Source organism: Filicampus tigris, chromosome 1, assembly GCF_054856515.1.
Source record: "Filicampus tigris isolate MCC_2025a chromosome 1, RoL_Ftig_1.0, whole genome shotgun sequence".
Taxonomy (NCBI): Eukaryota; Metazoa; Chordata; class Actinopteri; order Syngnathiformes; family Syngnathidae; genus Filicampus; species Filicampus tigris.
In genome coordinates, this window is record NC_141217.1 from 21,379,635 (window position 1) to 21,403,420 (window position 23,786).

Below are 23,786 nucleotides of genomic sequence, written 5' to 3' on the forward strand. Positions count from 1 at the left end.
CAACTATTTTCTTGTCTAGAATCATTTTCTGTGGGGGTAACTTCAAGCGCAAATAAGCATTTCAGTTCAAACTTAGCATTTCCCTAATCAAAACTTTCAGACATTATTTGAAAAAAAAGGCATTAACAGCCCTTATACAACTTCACTTGAGTAGCGAGCATTTTAGCATGTGACATAATACAAACCTTCATGGCTGTGCGTTTTATGAGCGTAGACCAGCTGACAAGGAATAAGACAAATATCCTTCATACTATTAAACGTTTTGGAAGACACCTCGAGAAGAAACAAATACTTTCTTCAAATGACTTCACCAAAAGAAAATGCTACTTGAAGCACACTGGCTGTAGCTACACTGAGCAAAACATATTAGCACCCTGAATGATGTAATTATGTTCGCGAGCATATACAGTACTTGTCACCTTGGTCATAGACAAGACATAATTAACAGTCATAGCCTTCCACAGGGCTAATGTTATGTTAGCTATTTGAACCAAACACCCGTCAACTGTGCGGCAAAAGAAATCTTGTTTTCTGTCTCCTCACAAACATAATCCATTACTTACATGTAGATATGCGAGCAGCAGGGCCTTCCAGAAACATTCGATCAGCAAGGCCTCTCTGTGGCGAGGAAGGCACTGCAAAGGGAGTGGAAACATGTTAGTCCATGTCACTTAGCACGGCTTTCCCCGAGCATTGGGTCACGGGCCGGTACCTGGTCCTGTCAAGACATGTGTCCCAATACTTTTGCAAATTGTCATATTTGTATTAACACTCACCATGAGGCTGGCTGCGGCAAACACGCACCATTTTCACAGTCTTGGCAATCATGCGCTTGCGGGCAGAGAAGATTGAAGTTAAGAACAAGTGCGCCAGGCAGCACGTATCATTTGTTCAGAAACTACAACTCAGTAAGCACGAGTCTGTCTTACCATCTTCTCAAAATTGACCAGTCGGTCTATCAAGTTGGGGTTTCCCTCGTGGATGAATGTCATGTCTGGCAAGACACAACATCCAGTCATATTTGCGAATGATGTCACTAACTGTACTGTTACTGTGCAAAGATGCTAACTGCTGGTGACCTTTGGTTACCTTTGAGTATGAGAGGCATGAAGGGGATGTAAGGGGGGCTGAGCTTGGCCACAGCCAGCCTGTAAGCTCGGTGGTTTCGTGAAGGATCCTGGCACAAGAAGACAGCATACTCTGCATTTAGAGCGGTGGCCACCAGATGGCACCCTTTTTCTTTCTGATATTACGTTTCCATAGAACGATACATGACTATGCATTTTTTTCAGCCTTTTGTCCTGTGTCTTAATAACATGTCTGTGACATACTGGTTTTTTTTTTTTTTTCATTCAGTGATGTGCCACATACAGACAATAGTGCTGCAGCAAGTGCTGCCTCCGAGAATCAAAGGCATGTGACAGATATGTTATTTAGACACCTGGGAACTGTTTCAAATTGTGAAAAAAATGTGCATGGTGGGACATAAAAAACAGAGCACGGGCACAAAATATTTTCAGTCCGACTTACCATCAGCCTCTCGTAGGCGCAGTAGATTCTTTTTGTTTTACCGGGTATTCTCTACAAAAAAACAAAGAAAGGCTAATGATGAGAAACAATTGTGACATGACACGCACTCAAATGTCACACATAAAGTGAAGTGTCACCTCCCAGGTCTTGTAAAGCCGATGCACAGCACTGTTGCTCAAACCAAACATCACGGCAAAGAAGGAATTGAGATTCCTCTGTTCTTTTAATCTGTAAAGGACACAAAGTTAGTTGGCGCAAAATGCAAAGATCTAGTGGTCATTTCATTTATGAAGTTTTGATCCTGTGAATAATTTCAATCAACAAGGTTCTGCTGTGGAACTCCATCTTGAAGAAACAGTGGCAGAATTAATTTACCTGCTTTATTGATGCCGAAATGAGCGGCATAAACAGAATGTCGAAGGAAGAAAGATTGGTGCATTGTCATTTGAGCAAAAATAAACAAACAAAAAATCTGGCGTTCGTATTGCATTATTCCTCAGGCTGGTGAAATAAGCACAGCGATAACTTCAGTACCATGTTTGTTTTCTGTTCTTGCATCTTTTATTATTTTGGGACACTTGATGTGTATTCCAATGTGAACACTTTCGTTCCCACTAAACTATTTTTTTTTCATTTATAAGTCGCTGTAAGCAAAATAATCCATGCTTAGTGTTAAGATTTAAATGTGCGATAAGACATTTGTTTTTTTATGCCATGAACAACCATTAACACCAATCTTCCAAATGTACAATGTGCATGATCATGGTTGCAAGACTCTTACACGGCGGCGATTTTGATGAACTTCTTGAGCAGGATGGCTCGCTTGACCAGGTCTTCACAGAGGCAGAGCTCGCTCACCACCCAGTACTGAACCTCGTTGAAGCGGCGCACAAATCGCTCCAGGTTGGCCGTTATGGCGCCTGGGAACTTTTGATGTCCAAATACGTAATGGACGAGCTCGGCCTGGAGGAACAGGAAGAGGATTATCGTCCTCAGTGCGGTGATGAAAATACCAGAGGAACCAGGTGACGACATGTGTGAGTTCTGAATCACATGACACGCAGGAATTGATCATGAAGGCAACGGTACAGTATTTACAATCGATCAATCATATGAAAAATAACCTCGATGCTGCTTCAAAATACGTTAAGTGGATATGAACAACATTAGTTTCGCAATGAACTCATTCACTCCTAGACATTTTCAGACAAAGCTTTTACTCTAACATTTGAACAAATTTGAAAAAGATATATAAATAAATTCCTGGGATTGAATGGCTGGACTGTGAAAAGACGAGTAAATTTGTCAATGGCAGTGAATGAGTTAACACAAAGTGACGACTGACCTCGTGCATGGCGGCGAACAGTTCCCAGTCGTAGTCGGTGAGTTCACTGGCGATGTCCTTGGAGCACATGTGCTCGAGTGTGTTGGCACTTCCTCGTTCGGGGCCGCGCTGCTCTTGCATGGGCGTCTGAGTGAAGAGAGACAGAGAAATAGGAGGTAGATGACAAACCACAAAACAAATGCAGGAAAAAAAAAATACTGCAGAAATCTAAAACACACTAACTCAAAAACGACAGCAACAAAAATATGATTCAAGGTCACGCCACTCAACGGACGTTTGTCAGCCCCCCCCCCCCCCGTCGGCCACTGTAAGAGACCATTGTGCAGCCAGCAGCTGTTCCGATTACCTTTGCATTACAACCACATTCAACTTATCCTCACCAATTTATCCACTTGGCTACTGGTGCAGAGGAAGAGTCGCTCGTTGAGTCCCAGCGTGGTGAACACGGCGGTGGCATCCAGTTTCAACTCGGCTCTTTCTGTCAGGGCGTCAAACGTTGGTGAAGGTTTTTGACGAGCACAGAAAGAAAAGCAAAATGTGTCACGGGGATGATTTGTGATTGCCACCTCCTGCGGAATTCATCTTGACCAGTACGTGATCTCCTCCAGGTTTAACCAGTGACAGCATCACTTCTTGGACAGACATGTTGACCGGCAGCATCGGCGTGAGAGCTTGGTGGTCTGGCGTGTAAATCTCGTACAGCACTGCACCGCAGAGCACAACGTCACCACGTTACTGTGCTGGTACTAAATGGCCGAGGCAACTTTTCCACATCGCAGGCAAAAACAAGCCCAGTAATAATAATAATACGGAATCTGGAGTCTGATTAGATCAGGATGTTTTGTCAGCTCACCTCTATCCTGCGCTTTGATTGGCTGTATCCGTCCAACAGGCTCCTCGCTATGAGGGAACCAGTCAAATGAGTAGTTCTGTTGAGGAATCAAGAGGTCAAACCGTTGCCATCATGAAAGATGTATTAAATGTACCGAAAATGGTTTAACTGAGATAAAACAGTCAGAAAATTTCATGTCAAGAGTTATTGTGACCAAAATGATCTTGATTGCTGTTTTATTTATATTTTTAATAATTTATAAAGGATTAAACAAATGACATAATAGAATAAGTGATAAGTCAATAATAGGTTTTATTTATATATATATATATATTATATATTGGATCAACTGCATATAGCAAGACTAATGCTTTATTTTGCTTTCCCTGCCTCCTTTTTCAAACATTAGGATCTGACTCATAAGCATAAAAGAGGTAGATTGATTTAAAACACAACACATTTCAGAAATGGCAAATAAGCATGTACAAACTGGGTTCCGCACAGGAAATGAACTGCGACTAAGCATGCCTGGAAAAATAAACATTTAAAGTGAGCTCGATGAAGGCTAGAGGATATGGAGCCGAAAACACAATGAGGAGGTTGGCAAAAACAGGCACATCCTATCTAAAAAAAAATAGACTGAGTCAGGTTCTGTGTTACATTTGAACTTGCTCCACTTGGCCACGATGAAAGTGAAAGCTCAGAAAGTGGATTTAAAACCATCCCCGACTTTAACCATGGAATCATTGAGAAACGTGCTACACTCAAGGACACAACAAAATCTACAAACGCAAATGAAAGGTTACATAGGGCTGTGCAATTAATCGAAATGCAATTACAATTACGATTATTACACTCCACGATTAAAAAATTGGCATAATCGTTAAAAAACGATTATTAATATGCATTTATATCCAACACACTGTTTACACACAAAGAAATCATACCTGAATTGATACATTTGCATCTTTTTTATTTTGTAATAAAATAAAGAATTATGGACCTTACCCTGCCCAATGAGTGGTATCCATTCTCTAACCTGATGAAGATGACAATACATTAGCTGCGTTTCACGTCTTGAAGAGTTATAGGATGTTTTAAGGTAATGGCATTACACTTTGGTTCTTCTTCTGTCCCGGAATTGATCTTTCAGCACGCCAGACAAACGAAAATTAGAGGCAATGTCCTTCTTCAGCTTCTGTTTGAGAGCACAAAAGAAAGATACAAAGCGCAATTCTAATGAAGTTGGGATGTTGTGTAAATAAAAAACAGACAACTACAATGATTTGCAAATCCTTTTTAACCTATACATGTATTCGATTGAATACACTACAAAGACAAAATATTTAATAAACGTTCATTTTTTTTCTGCAAATATTCACTCATTTTGATTCTGATACCTGTGCCGTCTTCCAAAAAAGTTGGGTCAGAGGGATGTTTACCACGGTGTTACTGGGTTAAGTTTTGGTGCGACATAATGCTCCACAGATTTTCAATGACAGACAGGTCTGGACCGCTGGCAGGCCAGTCCAATATGCGTGATCTTTTACTACAGAGCCCCACTGTTGTAACACAGAATGTACAGAATGTGGCTTGGCTTTTGTTGTTGAAATAAGTAGGGACGTCCCCAAAAAAGATGCTCGGATGTTAGCATAATTATGTGTTACCCGTACCATCACGGATGCTGAGTTTTGACATGACTTCCAGAAAACATTTGAAATGAGGACTCGTCAGACCACAGCACACTTTTCCACTTTGTGTCAGTCCATCTCAGATGAACTTGGGCTGACAGAAAGTGGCGGTTTTTCTGGGTGTTGTTAATATGGCTTTCGCTCTGCACGGTAAACCTTTAAGCTGCAGTCGTAGGTGCAGCGATGAACTCTTGTCTAAATTCCTTGCAAATGTACGTTGAGAAACATTGTTCTTAAACTGTTGAACTATATGCTCACACGGCTGTTCAGAGTGGTGGACCTCGCTACATCCTTGCTTGTGAATAATAAAGCCCAATCATGACACTCATCTCTTTCCAGTTAACCTGTTCACCAGCGGAATGTTCCAAGCAGGTGTGCATGTTTTTTTTTTGTTTTTTTTAGCATTTATTTAACTTTCCCAGTCTTTTGCTGCGCCTGTCATGTCACATTTGGAATGTGTTGCAGGCATTAAATTAAAAAAAAAAAAAAACATTCATCAGTTTGAACATCAAATAGTCTTGTCCTTGTAGTGTATACAATTGAATATAAGTTGGATTTGCAAAAAAATAGTTTTACATTTGACACATCACAACTTCATTGAAATTGGTGTTTGTACAATCATAAAATGTATCTGACGTCTCACCTCCAGAAAGGTTAAGGCAATGGGATCTTCTCTCAGCAGCAGGCCATAGAGCGCTACCCACTGGCCAACCAGCTTGACCACCTTCTGTTTAGTGTTGAGAATGTAGGCAGCCTTCTCCTGCTCGGATCCCTCAGAGAGCTCCGCCTGGTAGGTGCATCACCGATTAAGGAACATTAATTTCCAGGCTAGAGATGGTTGACAAAGCCAATAACATCAAGTCTATTGAGCGTATTCGTATACCAAACAATACCCACTAATTTTATTGATTCATTTTTTTCCCCCAACATGTCAACTGTATTGGTTTGTAATCCGCCCGCGAATGCCAATATCCTGATAGTGTCAGTAGTGCGACACAAGTCGAGTTGATTGGTGTCAAAAAGAAGTGGATTCCAGCAATGTTCCAGCCAGCACATATGTGAAAATCCATGATCGACAAATACCCTATTTAAATACACCGTAGGTATGTTTTAATAGTACATGTTTTTTAGGGTCTTTAACTCATTTACTGCCATTGACGAATTTATTTGTCTTTTCACAGTCCAGCCATTCAATCCCAGGAATTTTTTCAAACATGAGGGGAAAAAAACTACACAACAGATAAGCCGATCACGTCATTTTTCACAAAAATCGGCCGATCATTATCGGTGCCCGATCGATCGGAGCATCCCTAATTTATACACATAAAATATATTGACAGAGAGCAAGTGTAATAGATAACACAAAATATTGTATAAAAAATAGAAAAAAATAGAGAAGAATATTGTGTAAACATTAGAAAAAACAGAGTAATAACACTCACAAAAAATAAAAAGCAAAAGCTGAACAGCGGTATAGTGGTGGTTTACCGTAAAGCTAAGCGAAACTTCAACGTCATTCTAATTGTTACCATAAAACAGAGAGAATACGCCTGAAAGTATTGTTGGATGTTCTATTTGTTTGTTTTTTTACTGCCGTGTATATGCCAAAATAACAGTTATGTGATGCTTAAAAAGGACTCTAAGAGCAATGCTAACTTCCATTAGCCCTTGCATTGCATTTCATCAGAGCTGGGCATTTAACAAAAATTTTGCGGTCCGTTTATCATCTTCCGGCTGCAGCCAGGCTAACTGTGTTGTAAGTATTTTGTACATACCATATAAGTTGAGGCAAGAACACTTAGCCTCTCAATGCAAAAATGAGAGAAAACTAAAGCTGCCTACTTGCCTGTATGAAATAAACAAGTGGAAACAAGCAGAAAGTAACACAGACGCAAACATACTTTCATGCCAATACAGAAATTATACGCCACGTTTTCAGCATGATGAGGGCAGGGCGTCTGACTACTGTGTACAGATTTGATTAAAAAAAAAAAAAAAAACATGAACGGTTGACATTTCAAAACGGAGCTTGTCAAAAGATCCATAAATGGTGAGTTAAAGATCAGAATAGATGAGAACGTGACTCGGATCGGGGAAATCTGCACATAAGCCACATCTCTGTTTAAGATGTAGGGGTTAAAGCTGGGGGGAAATGTGCGGTTTACAGTCGGAATTTAACGGGAGTTGCAGTATATTCTATAATTAGAGCTTTTAAAGACTTGAATGGATGCGGTTTGAACACCAATGTCTTAAGGATATTGATGCTGCAGTGCAGGACACAGTTGACTGGAGGGCATGAAGACTCTGTGGGTGAGGAGGAAGTCGCTCACACACGAATCTAGCGGGCAGAAAAAACATAGTTACCAAACTCAGGTGGTGAACTATCAACTACAAAAAATAAAAGATGAGAAAACCTCTCACCGATTGCACCATTCCCATTGGAGTCCAACTTGACTGTTTCCAGGAGATGTTCCAGGATCTTCTCTGGCGTTCCCGACATCACGGTGTACCTGCGCAGAACAAGAAATTATGTTAACATTTGGACTAAGACCACCTGTGAAAACTAGAAGGATTCATCCAGCATCATCAAGTACTTTAATATTGACTGTTTCCATTCGGAGTAAGCTCTTTATGATTTTTTTACCAATTGGAACAGGAATGAGAATTTCAAACTACGGTAAATTGACTTTTTCACATAAAACCTGAGTCGCCTCACTGAGCTTCTCTCACAACACAGAAAAGTATCAAGCACGTACAACCTTCAACCATTATAACCAATTTGCTGATTTCTGAAATGTAACTACAATCTTACACCTTAATCAAGAAATAATAAAGTGCTTTATTATTTTGTCAGTTTTGTTCTAAAATTGAACACTTGAAAAATCATGGATAGCAATAATTCTATTAAGCATTCGAAATATCATTTTGGTTCCCCGTTACAAAAACAAAAGAACATTTTGGTAGCTACCAATGCAATTAATTTAGACATTAGTGGTATAATACAATACATTTGTAACACTGTAGGTAGATACAGTACAAGGGGCAGTCAAAAAATAATTTGTCCAATTTGATTTAACCTACTTTTCCCCCCAGAAATGTTCATGGTTTTGTGGTTTAAATCATGAAAGCTTGTTTTAAATAAAGTTTTGTCGTCTTCCTGTAAGCCATTTTGGAAATCACATAACATTGTTAGATCCAAGTCAGAAGCAGAGAACGTTGAGTGAATTTATTGCTTTCTTCCATGCACTCTAAAAACAGTTGGGTCAAAATTAACTATTTTTGGGTTAAATTTGACCCAACTGTTGTGTTAAAAAAGGACCGACCCAGACTTGCGTCAATTTGAACCCAAAAATTGGGTTATTCAGTTTTGACGCAACTTTTAGGGTTAAATGAACACAACAAATTGGGTTATTTCATTTTGACCCAAAATTAAGGGTTAAATGAACACAAGAAATTGGGTCAAAACAATGCAAATACTTGGGTTATTCCACTATTTTATTTATTTATTTTATTTATAATGCTAAGCATACTGCCCCTTATCCAGAAATGTACTAATAACAAGTGAAAGTTTAACAAAATGTGTCTTTAACTTCAGGCACATCATTCTTGATGTTGACATAATTTCAGCAACAATAACAATAGGGGATGATGGGGGAAAAAAGAAGAAAGGCTCAATTTAGCAAGGGAGGAAGAGGATTTTAGTACAACCCACTAATCAGCCTTATGCATGTGCCATGATCACAAGGCAGTCGAATTCCATCTCGGCCCAAGTGGTGATATCTGTATGTTAACACGGCAGGGAGGTCATTGTTTGTTGTGCAGTCCTCAGTTATGGTTTCACAAAGTAGAATGCGTACGTGTCCAGACTTTTGTTCAGCACATTCACGGTGGAAGTGAGAACAAATCTAAATTAAAAAGTAGTGTTTAGAATTGTATCAAATTCGTGTATTTTGTGTCATGGTGCTTTTAGATATGAATTGAATGAATAAGACACTAACGGCAGTCTGCAAAGTGATGTCAGTGACAATCACTCTGATTGGCTGTCAGCCAGGAAATGCAAATCAATCCATGAGATGAATTTGTAAAATGGGATACAATTTATTTCAGTTCTTTAAATCAAGCATTGCTTCCTTGCGGTCATCGCCAGACAACTGTCTCACACTTTCACATGGGCTGTGATGAGTTGTGGTTCTATCTTGAACAGTGTGTTGAGATATATCGACCTCTTGAGGAGAGTTGCGCTCAACAGTTTTCAATCTCCAAGCAAGGTAACCAGAACCACTCTGGTAATCATAAAAATTTTCCTGTGGATTACAGTAAACACATAAAGTTAATATGGATCATTATTTGGAGAACGCACAGTTCTTGTGAAGTGTCACATCCTACAATGGCGGCAGATAATGCCTTTTTTTTTTTTTTTTTTTACGATTCCAGCACTCGTCCTGTCCAACACGCACGCTCATTTACAAGGAAACTCGTTTTCAAAAGATTACAATGTGTGAAGTACTTACCAAAACTGTGTGATAAATGAAGAAATCAAAATGTCAAAAGTTTCGTTGACTTGACCACGATGCTGCGTGTGTAGTCATATGAACGGTATGTCGGTGGCTGTCATGGCCGGCAGTCATACTTCATTAAAGTGTACATCAGGCACCTGTGTATGGGCCTGTAAGGTTGATTTTTGACCCAACATAAAACATTACTGGCATATAACCCAACCAACAATTGGGTTAATTTTTAAGAAATAACCCAGAATTTTGACCCGACACAAACAATCCAAAAATTGGCTTAGTGAAATAACCCAACTGTTTTTAGAGTGTGGACGCTTGTTGGACTCAGGCTCATTGATAGTATTGGTAATAAAATCATTTGAAGATTAAATTCAATTGGGCTGAATACGTTTTGACAGGCTTGCACACACACTTACAAAAAGTAAGGAATGTTGGACTTTCTGGTGAAATTTCTCTTACCCTTTACAGATGAAGTTAATTTGACCTTATACAGTTGGATAAAAAGGTCCAAAGTTTAAAGAAATTAAAATTATGTCCACCGGAAAAGATAAGTGAAAATTCAAGATGAAATTTTACACCAAAGCTGAGCATTCCTAGCTTTTCTAAGTCGTGTTTGTAATTACATTTTTATATAAACAATAATTTATCCTTTAGAATAGATCAAAGAGAATCAACTACATTGCATTTTTATACTGTATATAGGTGCACTCATAATAAACTTCCACTGTTAATTATATTTACAATAGTTATTGTAATGCACACAATTTATAGAGATGAATTCAATAGTTTGTACTGTAATATTCGTCATGTTTCAATATTCTTGATCCTTGCAAACTACTGTAAGTTTATATCTTTTGCAAATTAATATACTGTATTGTAATTTTAATTTGCAATGGGACATTTATAACAATATCAATCGAACACTATTTGAGGGGTCGCTTACTTGTTTCCAGCTCCTCCTTGCTCGGCCAGGTTGGCACATTTCTCCAGCACCAGTACAGTTTTCCCATGCTCCTCCAGTCGCACCGTGTTAGCCTCAACATCCTGAAGTCAGAAAAATGCAATATAATGGCACGACAACAAAAGATGATTGCAGTGGAGAATGCAGTCAGCTGACCTTGAGAATTCGTATGAAGTCATGTTTGTCCACACGCAAAAAGTGACAGTTATCCTCCCTCAGGATTATCGTGGCGGCGCGTGGGGCGTCATTCAGCAAGGCCAGCTGCCCGAAATCTTCGCCCTCGTGCAGTGTGGTCACCAGACCCTGAATGCACACACCTCACATTGACAATGTTGTTTCTATATGGATATAAATAGTGCTAAATTAAACCACTAACAATGTTAATGAACCAGAACATTTTGATTATAAACCCCAGTTTAACCCTTGTGGCCTGGATTTATTTACAATTGTTTCAAGCATCACATTTATTTATGTTGACTAGAAATGTATTTTATTTTTCAATCATTTTTTAAAAATGTAAATATGCATGCATTCAAATCGATCAGGGGTGGGCATCTCAAATGCTGGAGGGGTCCACAATTTTTCATCAGTGCTACTGAGAGGCTCCATATGACCATGCACTTCCTAACCAGATGTATAACAAAACATGCTCTGAGTCTTAATATATGTCATTTTGTATAAAAGATCTGCTATCCTAACCCAACAACAAAGAGTTTGGAGCAAAAAAACAAAATAAATACATATTGTATCTTTTTTCCAGTCCAAAGAGCTTTTTTGCATAAAAATTACCATTAAAGGACAGCACAAAACTGCTGAACAAGTAACCAACATTAAATGTTTAAATCGTAAATGGAGTGCACTTATATAGTGCTTTAGCTACAGATTTATCCCTATATTTTTTTAGATTGTGCTATGATCATTAGTTCAAAAATAATTTAAAAAATATCGGATTGTACACCACAAAGTGAGCTGCAAGTCATTTTACGTGGTATGGACCAGCCTCCCTGAATGGTTTGTTTCCTTCTCTATAGATTTTAAATTAGAGATTATGATGGCAAACTGGTTTGTGCATATGCCTCACAGTTTTGAAGTGTGGCGGTTCAAATGCTGGCTCTAGCCTTCCTGTGTCCAGTAGGAAAGAAATCATTTTTGGTCAGTTTTATCATTCAGCAGTGCGGTTTACCTTCCCGTGGGTGATCACATTGACAGAGCCTTTCCAGATGATGTACCAGGAAGTGCCTTTGTCCCCCTGACTGAACACTTTAAAAAACAACACAAACCTGAGTGAACATGTTTACAAGTATGCATTAAGATCACATGTACAAAATGTGTTATCTTTGTATCTACACATTCAGACCATGACCTAATCTTTCATTCTCGTGGTACAAAGGCTCTTGAATGCTCCTGATTGTACAAATGCTTTCCAATGAGAGGTACAATGTACATGTTGTACATGTACATGTACAAAAGTTGGCCAACTTACAGACGGTACCGGCCTTAGCATGTGATTCAAACACCAGCACAGCTGCCAGCTCCTTCCGCACCTGCAGGCACAGCAAGGACAAAAGTTGGCTTCAAGAAATGAAAAATCAAACCTTCTTCCTTCTAATAGAACATCTTACAACTAAAGTGAAAACTATTATTCTTGCATGAGGAATACCAGGAGTGTTTACAAAAAGATTATCGACCCTTTAATATTGCAAATATTTGAAAAATGTCAAAGAAATAAAAGAAAAGTACTACACTTGTATACAGTCATGGGTTAAAATTATACAAAGCGATTCTCTGTTAATCCAATACTGATTTTGTGGATGCCGATTACTGGAGTACTGGGTCAATAACAGTGACTGACCGAGGCGGAAAGATGAGCGGCGGCCTTGACATGGAGAAGCTCCTCATAAATGACCTCCAGGTCCTCAGCACTCCTATGATTTGGACTAAACACAACAGGCGTGATATGACACACATAAGAACGCATAACAACACGTTTTCCAAATGGATTCACACAGAGATGGAATTGGAACTGTCCATCTATACAGGGGTGTCAAACTCATATTCACTCACATCGGGGGCCACATCGTTGTGGTGTCCCTCGTAGGGCCGTTATGGCTGTGAACCCATATAAAGGTTTTCTTATATGATCACATCAATGATCTATCAACACATGTTGATAGAAAAGTGACAAAATGGCCACCTCCTGAGATGGGTAAAAATGGGTGGATTTTGCTGCTTAACTCATATTCCACAAACATAATATTTAAAATTAATATTAATGCTGTGTTTTAGACTACATTGAATGTAATATTGTACATAAAGAACATGTTTGGGTTGACTTTGAGTTTTTTGGGATACATCGCTGAGCTGATTTTATATACAGGCTAACAAATATCATTCATGTCAGGGTCTTATAACTCTTTAAGAAACATTTATTTTAACAAAAACATTGGAGCAACATATGTTGCACAAAATATAGCAATATTCACATACATGTATTCTTTATCATTTGTGAACATTCAATGCAGCTTACTGAGTCAATGAAACTTTAAATTGTGCCTGTTTCTGTCTGTATTATATTGCCGCCAAGTAGCGCACATCAGAAGGAGCAGCACATCCATTAAACAAAATTGTGGCAAAAACTGTTAATTCTTTACGTTATATGACATTGTCATTACTGTGTGCTTTTTTTTAAATAAAGTATAATATTATAGACTGTTATTTTTCTTATGAAAAAAAACACATACAAATTTTTGTTGTTTTTTTGGGGGCAGCCTGAAACGGATTATTGGCTTTTCCATTGATTTTAATAGGGAAAGATGATTTGAGATACAAGTGTTTTGAATTATGAGTGTGGTCACGGAATGAATGAAAGTCGTCTCTCAAGGTTCCACCTTATGTATTTGTAAATGGAAAGCCAGATGTTTATATATGTGCATGTGAATGTACCAACGTGCGTATGTGGGCTAGACTTTGCTACTTCAAAAATTAGACATAATTAAAGATGAACAGACTACACAAAATTTATTGTGTGTAAAATCGGCATTGCTAACAGTACATCACTACTGAACGTCGGTTAAAATGTTTGCCGTATCTACAGCACCGCATTAAGTGTAATCAGTTGTATGGTCCATTCAAATAAGGTCAAATGAATGCCATGTCATATAAAATATGGTAGGCTAAACAAAAAATACACATCGTGCCATACTCCAGTTTTTCAGGGCTGCTTTTGAGGAACACGATAAAGAGATGGAGAAGTTGACACGGCCTGCAAATTCCCTGGAATCACAATGCGATTGAGCTTTGTGGGTTTTACTGGAAAAACAAACACAGGCCCAACATCCCCATGAGCTGGACTTAACATCTAACAACCTGTTCAGCGATCTTGTGTGGTCCAAGCTCTGGCATGTGCCAGCTGTTGGCACCAATGATTTGTGAAGTGAACGTTGTGACTGGCCGGAGTCGTGTGTTATTGAAGAGCCAACGCACTGACCATTTGCGTAGGATCATGGTGAGCAGGGCGTCGGGGCCCAGCTGAGACAGCAGAGACAGGCTTTCCTGCAGCTCGTCCTCCCAGTCCTTTGCTAGGTGGTTCACTCCGCACTGGGAATCCAGGAAGCGGTAGAACTGCGTGTCCTTGTCGTGGAAGTTCACCTCATGTTTCGCTTGGCCGAGCAAAGATTTTAAAAAACACAACAGAATCAAATAGATGTGGCTAATTTGGTGGTAAGCATGTGTTAGGCTTTTCTTGGTGAAAAAATCCAACCATGAGCATGCACGTACTGTCCATTTTGGACTCTATAGGCCTACGTAAACATTGGATTAGGCCATTAGGGGTTGCCATGTCAACAACCAATGCTCTATTCTCCTTAAATGAGTGCACGAGTGCTCTGTATGGGGTATGATTCATTGCAATGCTCCAAAATAACTTTGCAACTTTTAGTTGTTGTAGCGCTCGCATATGCGCTAATTGCTATTTGTTGGGAATTGAGTTCAGAGCTTGTACAGTCAGTGCAATATTTATAATAGATTCCTAAAAACAATTGTTCCTTGTGCTTTAAATCAACTTTTTCTGTATGAGCACTGGAAACAAAGTGCCTTTAAAACATTGTAGAGTGTCCGTCTCTTAGATGACTGAAAATAAATGCAAATCTATACCAAGTGACCCACTTCAATGGACGATGGAGGGTTTCTTGCTTGATTGGACCTTTGTTTTCCAAGCACAAAATGCGCCTTCTCCAGTAGTTAGTGCATACTTAACTGGGTGAATTTTGTGCGCACACTCAAGTCACCACATTTTAAAATACTCAAGCATGTCTGAGTGTCGTCTGAGATATCATTAGCTGTATATATTAAAAAGACATACCAGTAATAAGCTGATTGTTGAGATATAGCGACTCAACTGCTATTTTGACAGCACCTTGGAGTTTTTGAGATTTTTTTTCTTTCAGTGCATGTTCCGAGTAGCCTTCTTGAAACTTTCATTTCTCTAAGCAAGTGCTAAATCCAGTCAATATTTTCTCAACATCACTATTCCTGATGTCTCCTGAAGTCAACGAAATGTCTCAATGTCCTACCGTGAACCAGGATTCCTTCGTCCACCAGGACCTGCCATATTCCGACTGCCTGGCTTCTCGACTGCAGGCCTTCATTTTGTCCCATCAGCCAGTCGACAAGTTCCTTACCAGAGCAACATTGTCTGCGACAACAATTGTACATTTGGATTTGAATGTGAGTTACAGAACTTGTCATTTGGAATGGGCACAATTTTCGTAAATCCATTTAATGGTTTGTAATTAAGGATTGTCTAAATATTAAGGAATTTGTACAATGTAAATTAGGTTCAGTAGCAGCAAAACGAAAAGGGCTCAGTTATTTCAAGCTCAATTAGTTGGTTCTTATGAATACTGCATGCAGTACAGCACAGGCTGGTGAATGTATTGTGATTTAGGACAGTAACGCTTGTACTGGTAAATGTTAAGAGACAGATGTTTGCACTGTCATCTAAAATTCATTTTAAACAATATAAAAAGTACAGTACATCTGGAATTGATTTCTAATGCCCATCCCTTGTAGTAATACATTATAAAATGGAAGCAAACTTCATGGTACCTGTAAGATTTAAGGTGATACTTCCTATCTCGGATCAAGCCAGGGTTCCGCATGACCATCACGCTGTGCACCGCCCTTGCGGCCTTCACCACACGATCTGAGAGGAACTTAAACACACAGAGGGGAGCAGTGAGTCATTAAACACACAACTATATATATGTATCGGGAGCATAAATGTGACATTTGGTTGTTTTATGATGTGGAGACAGGCTGAGAAAAAAATGGGACACGCATGGTTTTGATTTTTGTGTACTCTGTCTGAGCGCATAAATATATGGGAGTGAGTGAGCCCACATGACAAGAGTACATGGGAAGATCTTTGTAATGTGTGTTGAAAAATGGCCTCATAACACTTTTGTCTGACGCGTTGAGGCATCACGACCACCCTTGGTCAGTTCCCATTCAACTTGCCATTTAATTCCTCCTCAGTCCCCCTCGCATGCACGCAACCTGAGCAGGTCCAAGACCTGAAAAGACCTTGGATGGCTGAAGCCCCGTTAGCCACTGGTGCAGAAACAAGTCTTATGTAACAAGAATGTGCGTCAAAGTGGCTGCCCTGTTTTTCATGTTTTACACACCAACAAAATGGAATGGGAATTTTGCTTCACACTGCTTGCCTCAGTCTGTGCTCAGCCTTGTGATTCTCCAAGTGCCTCAGACGATTGTTTGTGTTGCGGATTTCCCATCAGGCACTGCGGTGGTAACAGTTGCATGAAAATCCTTACGTAAAGTAGGTGCATATTTCTGGATGATACCAAAATTCACTAACCACATAAATATTTTGACAAAAAAGAAAGAAACAGCTGGGTGGGCTCCAGCACGCCCGCGACCCTTGTGAGGATAAGTGGTTCGAGTATTGGATGGATGGATGAAGGTACGTAATTTGAGCAATTTGTTGTTTCAGAAGTGTGTATCAAACTGGTAGCCCATCACATTAGTTATCGCCCAAAACGTGGCTCTCACTCTCAAAAAGCTGTTGACGCCTGATTTAGTCTTGTCTTAAACCTAGCACGAATGACTCAGGAAAGTGAGAGGAAGCCCTTAGACCTGCAGAAAACCCACACAAGCACAGGGAGAACATGTAAACAACATACAGAAAGGACCTAGCCAATATTCAAACGATTCACCTCAGAACTGTAGACATGCTAAACACAATCCCACTGTGGTGCCTAATGTCACATATTTCGACCATATTTAATCATTTTTGCTCTCAATGTAATTTATATGAACAGTGGGTGTTTTTGAAAGTGTTTATTTGGCACAGGTGCACACCTGTCAATGTGACCAAGCATGCATTGACATGTTACAGCCGATCTGTGCATTCACAATGCACTTGCATTGGTAGCTATCCGACACATATTCGATTTGGTATCCACATTTGGAAGAGGCCTAATTCTGATTTGTTTTTTTTAATGAATGTTATTACATGTGTTTTTTTCTATTTATGTTGCCGTAACACGGATCCCAATAGTGCACCCTGAGAGCAAATTATCTGAACTGTGTCATTGTGACCCATGCAGTTGAATCAAGCCAGAGAGTCATCAATGTACATAATAGTGGTCGTGTAGGTGCTATATAAACCTCACATACATTTTCTTATCTACTGAATCCTATTTATAGACAGTCTTCTGTGAAACTAGTGTACAGTAAGTATTTTTGCAAACAGACTCATGTCTTCAATGAACCCAATGTACAGTTTTTTTGTTAACACCAACAACTCCATCTAGTCTTCTGTCACCTTAATGTTTTCACAACACCAAAGACAATTGTAGAGTCTTCCATGAACCTGATGTACAGGTTTTAGTGAACACCAGCAAGTCTTTTGTGCCTTCTATCATTCTTAACATTTTTTTTCATAACACTGAAGACAATTTAAAGTCTTGGATGAACTTCATGATTTCTTTTTTTTATGTGAGATGCAACATCCTTATAAACATGCTAATTTCGATCAGAAAAGCCAGACATATGCCAATAAAATACAAATGACCATGTACAGTAGATAATTCACACACCCTGCTTTTATTAAAGAGCAAGTCAACCCCAAAATTGTCTCTACAATAATATGTTCTATGCAGCCGCCACTAGTCTAAACACAGCATTCTGATTGATGTTGTGCTTGTGGAATATGAGTTAATTATTAAAATCCACCCGTTTTTGTCCATCTCTGGGGGCTGCCATTTTGTCACTCGCTGTCAAGTGAAAAGTTGCTCAGGGCTCAGGTAACAACCAATCATGGCTCAGCTTCTGAAACAAGTAAGCCGTGATTGGTTGTTACCTGAGCAACTGTGATGCTGTTTTCAGTTGACAGCAAGTGACAAATAGCCGCCCCCCTGGGATGGCTAAAAACGGAGGGGGGGGTTTCTGCTTAACTTATATTTAACAAATGCAATATTAATCAGAATGCCGTGTTTAGACTAGTGGGGGCGCATAGAACATTCTTGAAAAGAACATTGATGGTGTTGGGTGGTGGTGAGCTTTAGGAGAGTCTGGCTTGCCCCCTCGCTCAGGTGGTCGAGTTGTGATCTCAAATTCATTCAAATTCAAAGGTGGTGGGTTCACTCCTGAGCCCTTGTGATCAAGTCTCCTTGAGCATGATACTGAACTACCAGTTGCGCCTGATGCTGTGTCAACAGCTGGTAAACCAGGAGGACAGCCTTAACCTTTTTAGGGCAAGGGACTATTTTTGGTCATTTCCGCATCCTTTGCAAAGGGTCACCTTCTTGTACCTCAGTGAGGTCAAGAACCATGTGGTCCTCCCTCAACCATTCAGAAGAGATGACCCCACATCACAGATCACATGGCTGTGATCTGAATTATAGATTAATAAATGAATTATTAATATGATGAATTATTATTATTTTGGGAATTATTCTAAATCTGGTTATGCCCCCCAATAACACTTTTTTTTTTTTTTTTTTTTTTTTTTTTAATTTCCTAGTATTTCAATGAGTGCCCTATAAAGGGCTATAGCTCATTGAGTACCTTGAAGACAGGAAAGAGGGATACTAAATGATAGTCCATTTACCATTCTAGTTTGAGAGTGTGAGTCTTACAATAAAGAAAACAGCAGGCAACCTTGGTTGGCATAAAAATAATATTTAGTCTTTGCTCTGTGATTGGACCAGGGACCGTGACGCAAATCTGTTCCACGCACTTCAACCAGCCTGTTCCCAGACCTGCCGCCGCCCAAACAAATCCACCCTGTCCTGCCCGACTGCAATGATGAAGTCATGAGCACAAGGTACAAAAGTGTTTCTCAGGGGCCCATTTCCCTTTTCAACCCCCACTGGGACATTCTCAGGGAGCAACTTCTATTTATTTTGTCCAAGAGGCAAATTTTCCATTACTCAAGCAGGCTATTACAAAAACACTATTAAGCAAGTCATATTTTATTTTGAAAGCCAGGCTGGCTCTGAATCATAAGCGAAGATGTCACCATTACATCTGAGAAAAGCTAAAAGGCTCACTTGAGATGGGTATTGTATATGACCAAATTTCTTAATTCAATCAGGAGCAAGTGTTGCCACAGTTACCTTGAAAAAGTAAAGTCACTTTACCAGGGGCATGCTGGCCATCAGGAATTTTGGGTAAATGTGTTTTCCTGAACAGCCAGTTTAATTACGGACTGTTGGAACCGCGTCACAGCGACCCCTGCCCCCATCACCAATCAACTTTCCTCGTGTGACGTCCACCGTACGTTACCCGCTATTCCCGGGCCGAATTTTGGTCCCAGTACGTCCCTGCACTTAACTGATTACATGAGTTTATATTTAACTGAGTTAAGTTACTGAATACCGTATTTTCCAGACTATAAGCCGCAACTTTTTTCCTAGGTTTTGAGCCATGCGGCTTATAGTCCGGTGCGGCTATTTGGTGGATTTTTCTTCCACCGCTTGGGGCGCTCTAACCGGAATTACAGTACAATTCAATGCAATACATTTGCCCATTAACTGGATGTGACTGCAGGTGGAGGAGTTCAACAGGCGAGGGCGCTATACACTAGGTTATTGCATTAGGTGCTATAATTCTTTGATTTTATGTTTTCCAAGAGGTCCCTGAAGTGCACATGAATGTGATTGGCTGATGTTACGTATCTTCTGTTGTTTCGATGCGAAATGCTATTGTTGATTTAGTACAGTTGGCAGCATGTCTTGTGTTGGATCGGCTGACTTTTTTAACATAAAACAAGACAGGTGCGTATGTAGAATGTAGTAAATATAAACGCTTTCAACATAGATAGGTGCGGCTTATATAATGGTGCGGCTTGTATACATTTTTCCCCAAAATTTTCTAAAAAAAAAAAGAAAAAAAAGAAAAAAAAAAGACTGTGTGTGGCCTATATAAGGGTGCGGTTTATAGCCCGGAAAATACGGTAGTTGATCTGAAAAGTAACTAAGTTCGATAACAAGTTACTTTATTAGTTACATTCAATAGACACCGACAACATCGCTTAACAAAATTTACAGCCAGTTCTGCCGATACTTAATTGAAAGTGCATTTTTAACACTGATGTTTCAAAATAGTTTATTTTTTAATTCAACATAAAATAAAGCCAACCTTTGACTTAACTGTTTTTAATTGGGAAAAAAAGTTGTCTTTCTGGATTTTACTTAATGACCCATATTTTTTAAATCATTTTTATTTAATGTAACGTGAGTGTTTTTGAAGCTACTTAACAATGGTACAACCACTTGATAGTGAATGGTAAGTGGCATTTATCTTATATTTATTTAGCATTGATAATACTTTACTGTAACTAATTATGACTTTGCAAAGTAAATGTAGTCAGATTACTTCACTGAGAAAAGTATTGCGTTGGATCAGTCATTACTGTAAAAAATGGATACAGTAGCGTGTTACTTTCTAACGCATTATCGGCATCATAGATGATGTGGAATGATCTATGAATTGTCCATCCATCCATTTTCTGTACGGCTCATCTTGTTCAGAGTCACAGCAAGCTGGAGACGAGCCCAATTTACTTCGGTGCAGAGCAGAGGGATACGATACTTTGGACTGGCTATGAGTGAATGCAGCGATATGGAGACAGAAGTCAGGTGAGTGACCCACTATACCATTTATCTATTAATTTTTTTTTGTGTGTGTTAATTACATATGGCTATGGCCTTTTTAATAAAGTCAAATGAAAATGGTTTGTTATTGAATGTGTGGATGTCTGGTGTTTATTTCTATTTTAGAACTGGTGTTTTGGTACCCGTGTTGTATTGAGCAACAAGTTGATGCTGCCCAGAAAGGTTGTGTCATATAGAAGAGGTCAGGTGTGGAGGTACCTCAAATACAAACAGTATGTTGGTCTTTTGACTACAACCAGATGAGGCTCCATTGTCTTAATCAAATGATTAAAGGTAAATTGTTATATTCATAATTTTCACCAATACGGACAATTGTCTTGTCTCTGCAAATCTCGATTACAAGTGACATGAACCACTAAACTTCAATCCCTTGCATATTTTTTTGACAGACAACGAAGACTTTAGATGCAGAAAAGACATCAGTATTTTAAAGAACAGGGAAGGAACACAGGCACAATGGTGACATGTTTAAAGGGACTCGTAACAAGCAACTAGCTTCACGCAGCTAACCCATTTTAGTGTGATGGAATAGGTCAACCGGAGAAGCACCCCCTAATGGGGAGAGTGTTGCCAATTACCGGTAGCATTTGAGAGTTATACATACGTTAGCCAATAAGTGAAAAGACATTCCAGACCCATCCTGATTTGCTACTCCAACACTGCATTACATGAATTGATTGTTCATGTCCACGCTGCCATGCAGGGAGATGTTCCTTATCGCACGTACTTGAAAGAATTTCATAGCCCGGTTGCAATTGTCTGCACTTCGGCGGCACCAGCATGTTGCCTTTGCGCATTCCTTGAGTTATTAGTATTGTTGGGTGGACTGACTCCGCCCATCACGTCAACACTGTGTGATTTGACAGGGAGATTTGAAGGCACTGTGACCTTTGCAAAAAGCAATGGCACACTTTTTCCAAGTAGCTGCTTTGAACGTGTTAAGGCCCTCATAGACCAAACCGACGTCGGAGGTCGTGAAGCGTTGTGGCATCTGAATGAGCCGTCTGTTTGGTGTAGTGGCCACCGTCGTAGTGTCGTACCCCACCTGTACGCGTCTGTACGCATGTTGAATCGGCGTCGCCAGTCGTGACATTTGGTCAATCTGATTGGCTGTTAGCTAGCAAATCAGCGCTCGAAGCACCAACGGGAAGTGACAAATGCGGAAAAACAGTGAGCGCGCCTCCGCTGCCTTAATCTTACAAGTACAAGAGCGAGGGTTGATCATGGACGGTAAGTATTTCACAATACCGTGTCAAGAACATGATGCTTTTCTTCGCGCAGGAGTTCATTGTGAGCGAAGAATATAGCTGAATGCATTGTTTACGTTTACGTCTTGTCACTGTTGGCCAGCGTCTTTTTGGTCTATCTAGGCCTTTACACTGGTGAAAGGAAGCTTCAGCATAGTGCAACTACAGGAGGGTGTGATAACACCATATGGCCATCTATCGCCATCATAAGTCAATATTTCTATAATAATTTATTAGAGTCATATAATCATGTAATACATTAATAGGATGTCGGATTTGGTTCGGATATCGGCTTGGAGAAAAACATGTGCCTCTTTCACAAAGTACCGATTCCACCCCGAACCAGCTTGCTGCCACCCTTTTCCGTTAGTTTTTTTGAGGCCAGGCGGTGGATTACAATGGCACCGGTCCTCAGAATCTGCTCCAAAAAGAATTGTAATTTTAATTTTATTTCATGAACAAAAATTTAGTTTTAGTTATTTCTTTAGTTTTCATTAACTAAAATGACCATGCCCTGTACTCAATCTCTATCAATAAATGACTCGCGTTGTACTTGATACATTTCCAGTGCCTGGCAAATGCGGTTGGCTTGTTTACTTATCCCAACATACAGTACATTGTCAAGCTTGCCAGCATCTCTATTGTCTAAATGAATTTATTGCCTCCTGCCACTCCTCAAAATGGTCACAGAGGACCAGGGGCCCCAAACTTCAAGCAAATTCCCAGTGGAAGCAAGCAGGGAGCAACTCTGATTCTCATTCAAATTATCAGATTACTCATAAATATGAGAATTTCTATTTGCTACATTTTCATTTGCACTAACATATCTGGTTTAGATACAAATTAGCAGATAACTAATTGCAATAAATCTGTTTCTTACCATCGTATCCAGTCGACTTAGCTCAAATTGAAGAAGTTCCATTTGCAAGTTGCATTTTCACTACAGTCTTACACACTACATTAGCCTGTCAAAATGAAGCTCCTCCCCTCAATTTAACATAGTGCCTTGACACCAAGGTGACGCTGATGCACAACTTTTAAAAAAAAAGCAAGTAGGTGAATCTTTCAGTGAATAACAGAGCATAGGTTCCAAAAAAGGTGGATCACAAATCTGCAAGGGAACACTTTAAATATGAAAATACCATTTTGGTATCATGACTATAACAAACACAGATCACTTGAATTCTGCTGTCATTCAGAGTCAGTGTCTTGACTCCAAATTGTATTCTTTCACAGTGCCAAACCTTTTTTTATCAGTGTCCTGCTGCTGCTGCTTCTCTCCTTACTACTTTGTTAAGGCAAGCTGAGATAAAAAGCAGTGTACGGGGCCCAGCCAAAGTTGACAAGTGGGGGTCAATTAGCAATGAGCACTCAAGTGCCCTTTAGACTCCTTATGACTGCCTGCCTTGCCAGGAATGTGCTTTTCAAGACTCGCATGGTCAGTGGCACAGGATATTATACACAACAAAA

General features: G+C 39.6%; 1 protein-coding gene across 3 annotated transcripts in view; it reads right to left on the reverse strand.

The window, feature by feature from the left end:
- Positions 1 to 23,786, reverse strand: part of rapgef3 (Rap guanine nucleotide exchange factor (GEF) 3) — a 51,396-nt gene that overhangs the window by 1,199 nt on the left and 26,411 nt on the right. For 2 of the 3 annotated variants that reach the window (XM_086026302.1, XM_086026282.1), the window contains exons 3-26: positions 15,977 to 16,083; positions 15,442 to 15,563; positions 14,358 to 14,529; positions 12,723 to 12,807; positions 12,354 to 12,414; positions 12,054 to 12,130; positions 11,027 to 11,173; positions 10,853 to 10,953; positions 7,820 to 7,908; positions 7,658 to 7,736; positions 6,042 to 6,192; positions 4,823 to 4,905; positions 4,716 to 4,746; positions 3,729 to 3,804; positions 3,442 to 3,579; positions 3,256 to 3,353; positions 2,876 to 3,001; positions 2,312 to 2,493; positions 1,668 to 1,758; positions 1,531 to 1,581; positions 1,090 to 1,177; positions 930 to 994; positions 777 to 831; positions 564 to 635 (exon numbers count right to left, since the gene is read on the reverse strand). In XM_086026302.1, coding sequence (XP_085882428.1) covers positions 564 to 635; positions 777 to 831; positions 930 to 994; positions 1,090 to 1,177; positions 1,531 to 1,581; positions 1,668 to 1,758; positions 2,312 to 2,493; positions 2,876 to 3,001; positions 3,256 to 3,353; positions 3,442 to 3,579; positions 3,729 to 3,804; positions 4,716 to 4,746; positions 4,823 to 4,905; positions 6,042 to 6,192; positions 7,658 to 7,736; positions 7,820 to 7,908; positions 10,853 to 10,953; positions 11,027 to 11,173; positions 12,054 to 12,130; positions 12,354 to 12,414; positions 12,723 to 12,807; positions 14,358 to 14,529; positions 15,442 to 15,563; positions 15,977 to 16,083 — 2,347 coding nt within the window. The remainder of the gene's footprint in view (positions 1 to 563; positions 636 to 776; positions 832 to 929; positions 995 to 1,089; positions 1,178 to 1,530; positions 1,582 to 1,667; positions 1,759 to 2,311; positions 2,494 to 2,875; positions 3,002 to 3,255; positions 3,354 to 3,441; positions 3,580 to 3,728; positions 3,805 to 4,715; positions 4,747 to 4,822; positions 4,906 to 6,041; positions 6,193 to 7,657; positions 7,737 to 7,819; positions 7,909 to 10,852; positions 10,954 to 11,026; positions 11,174 to 12,053; positions 12,131 to 12,353; positions 12,415 to 12,722; positions 12,808 to 14,357; positions 14,530 to 15,441; positions 15,564 to 15,976; positions 16,084 to 23,786) is intronic. The other variant, XM_086026292.1, reaches the window with a different exon arrangement.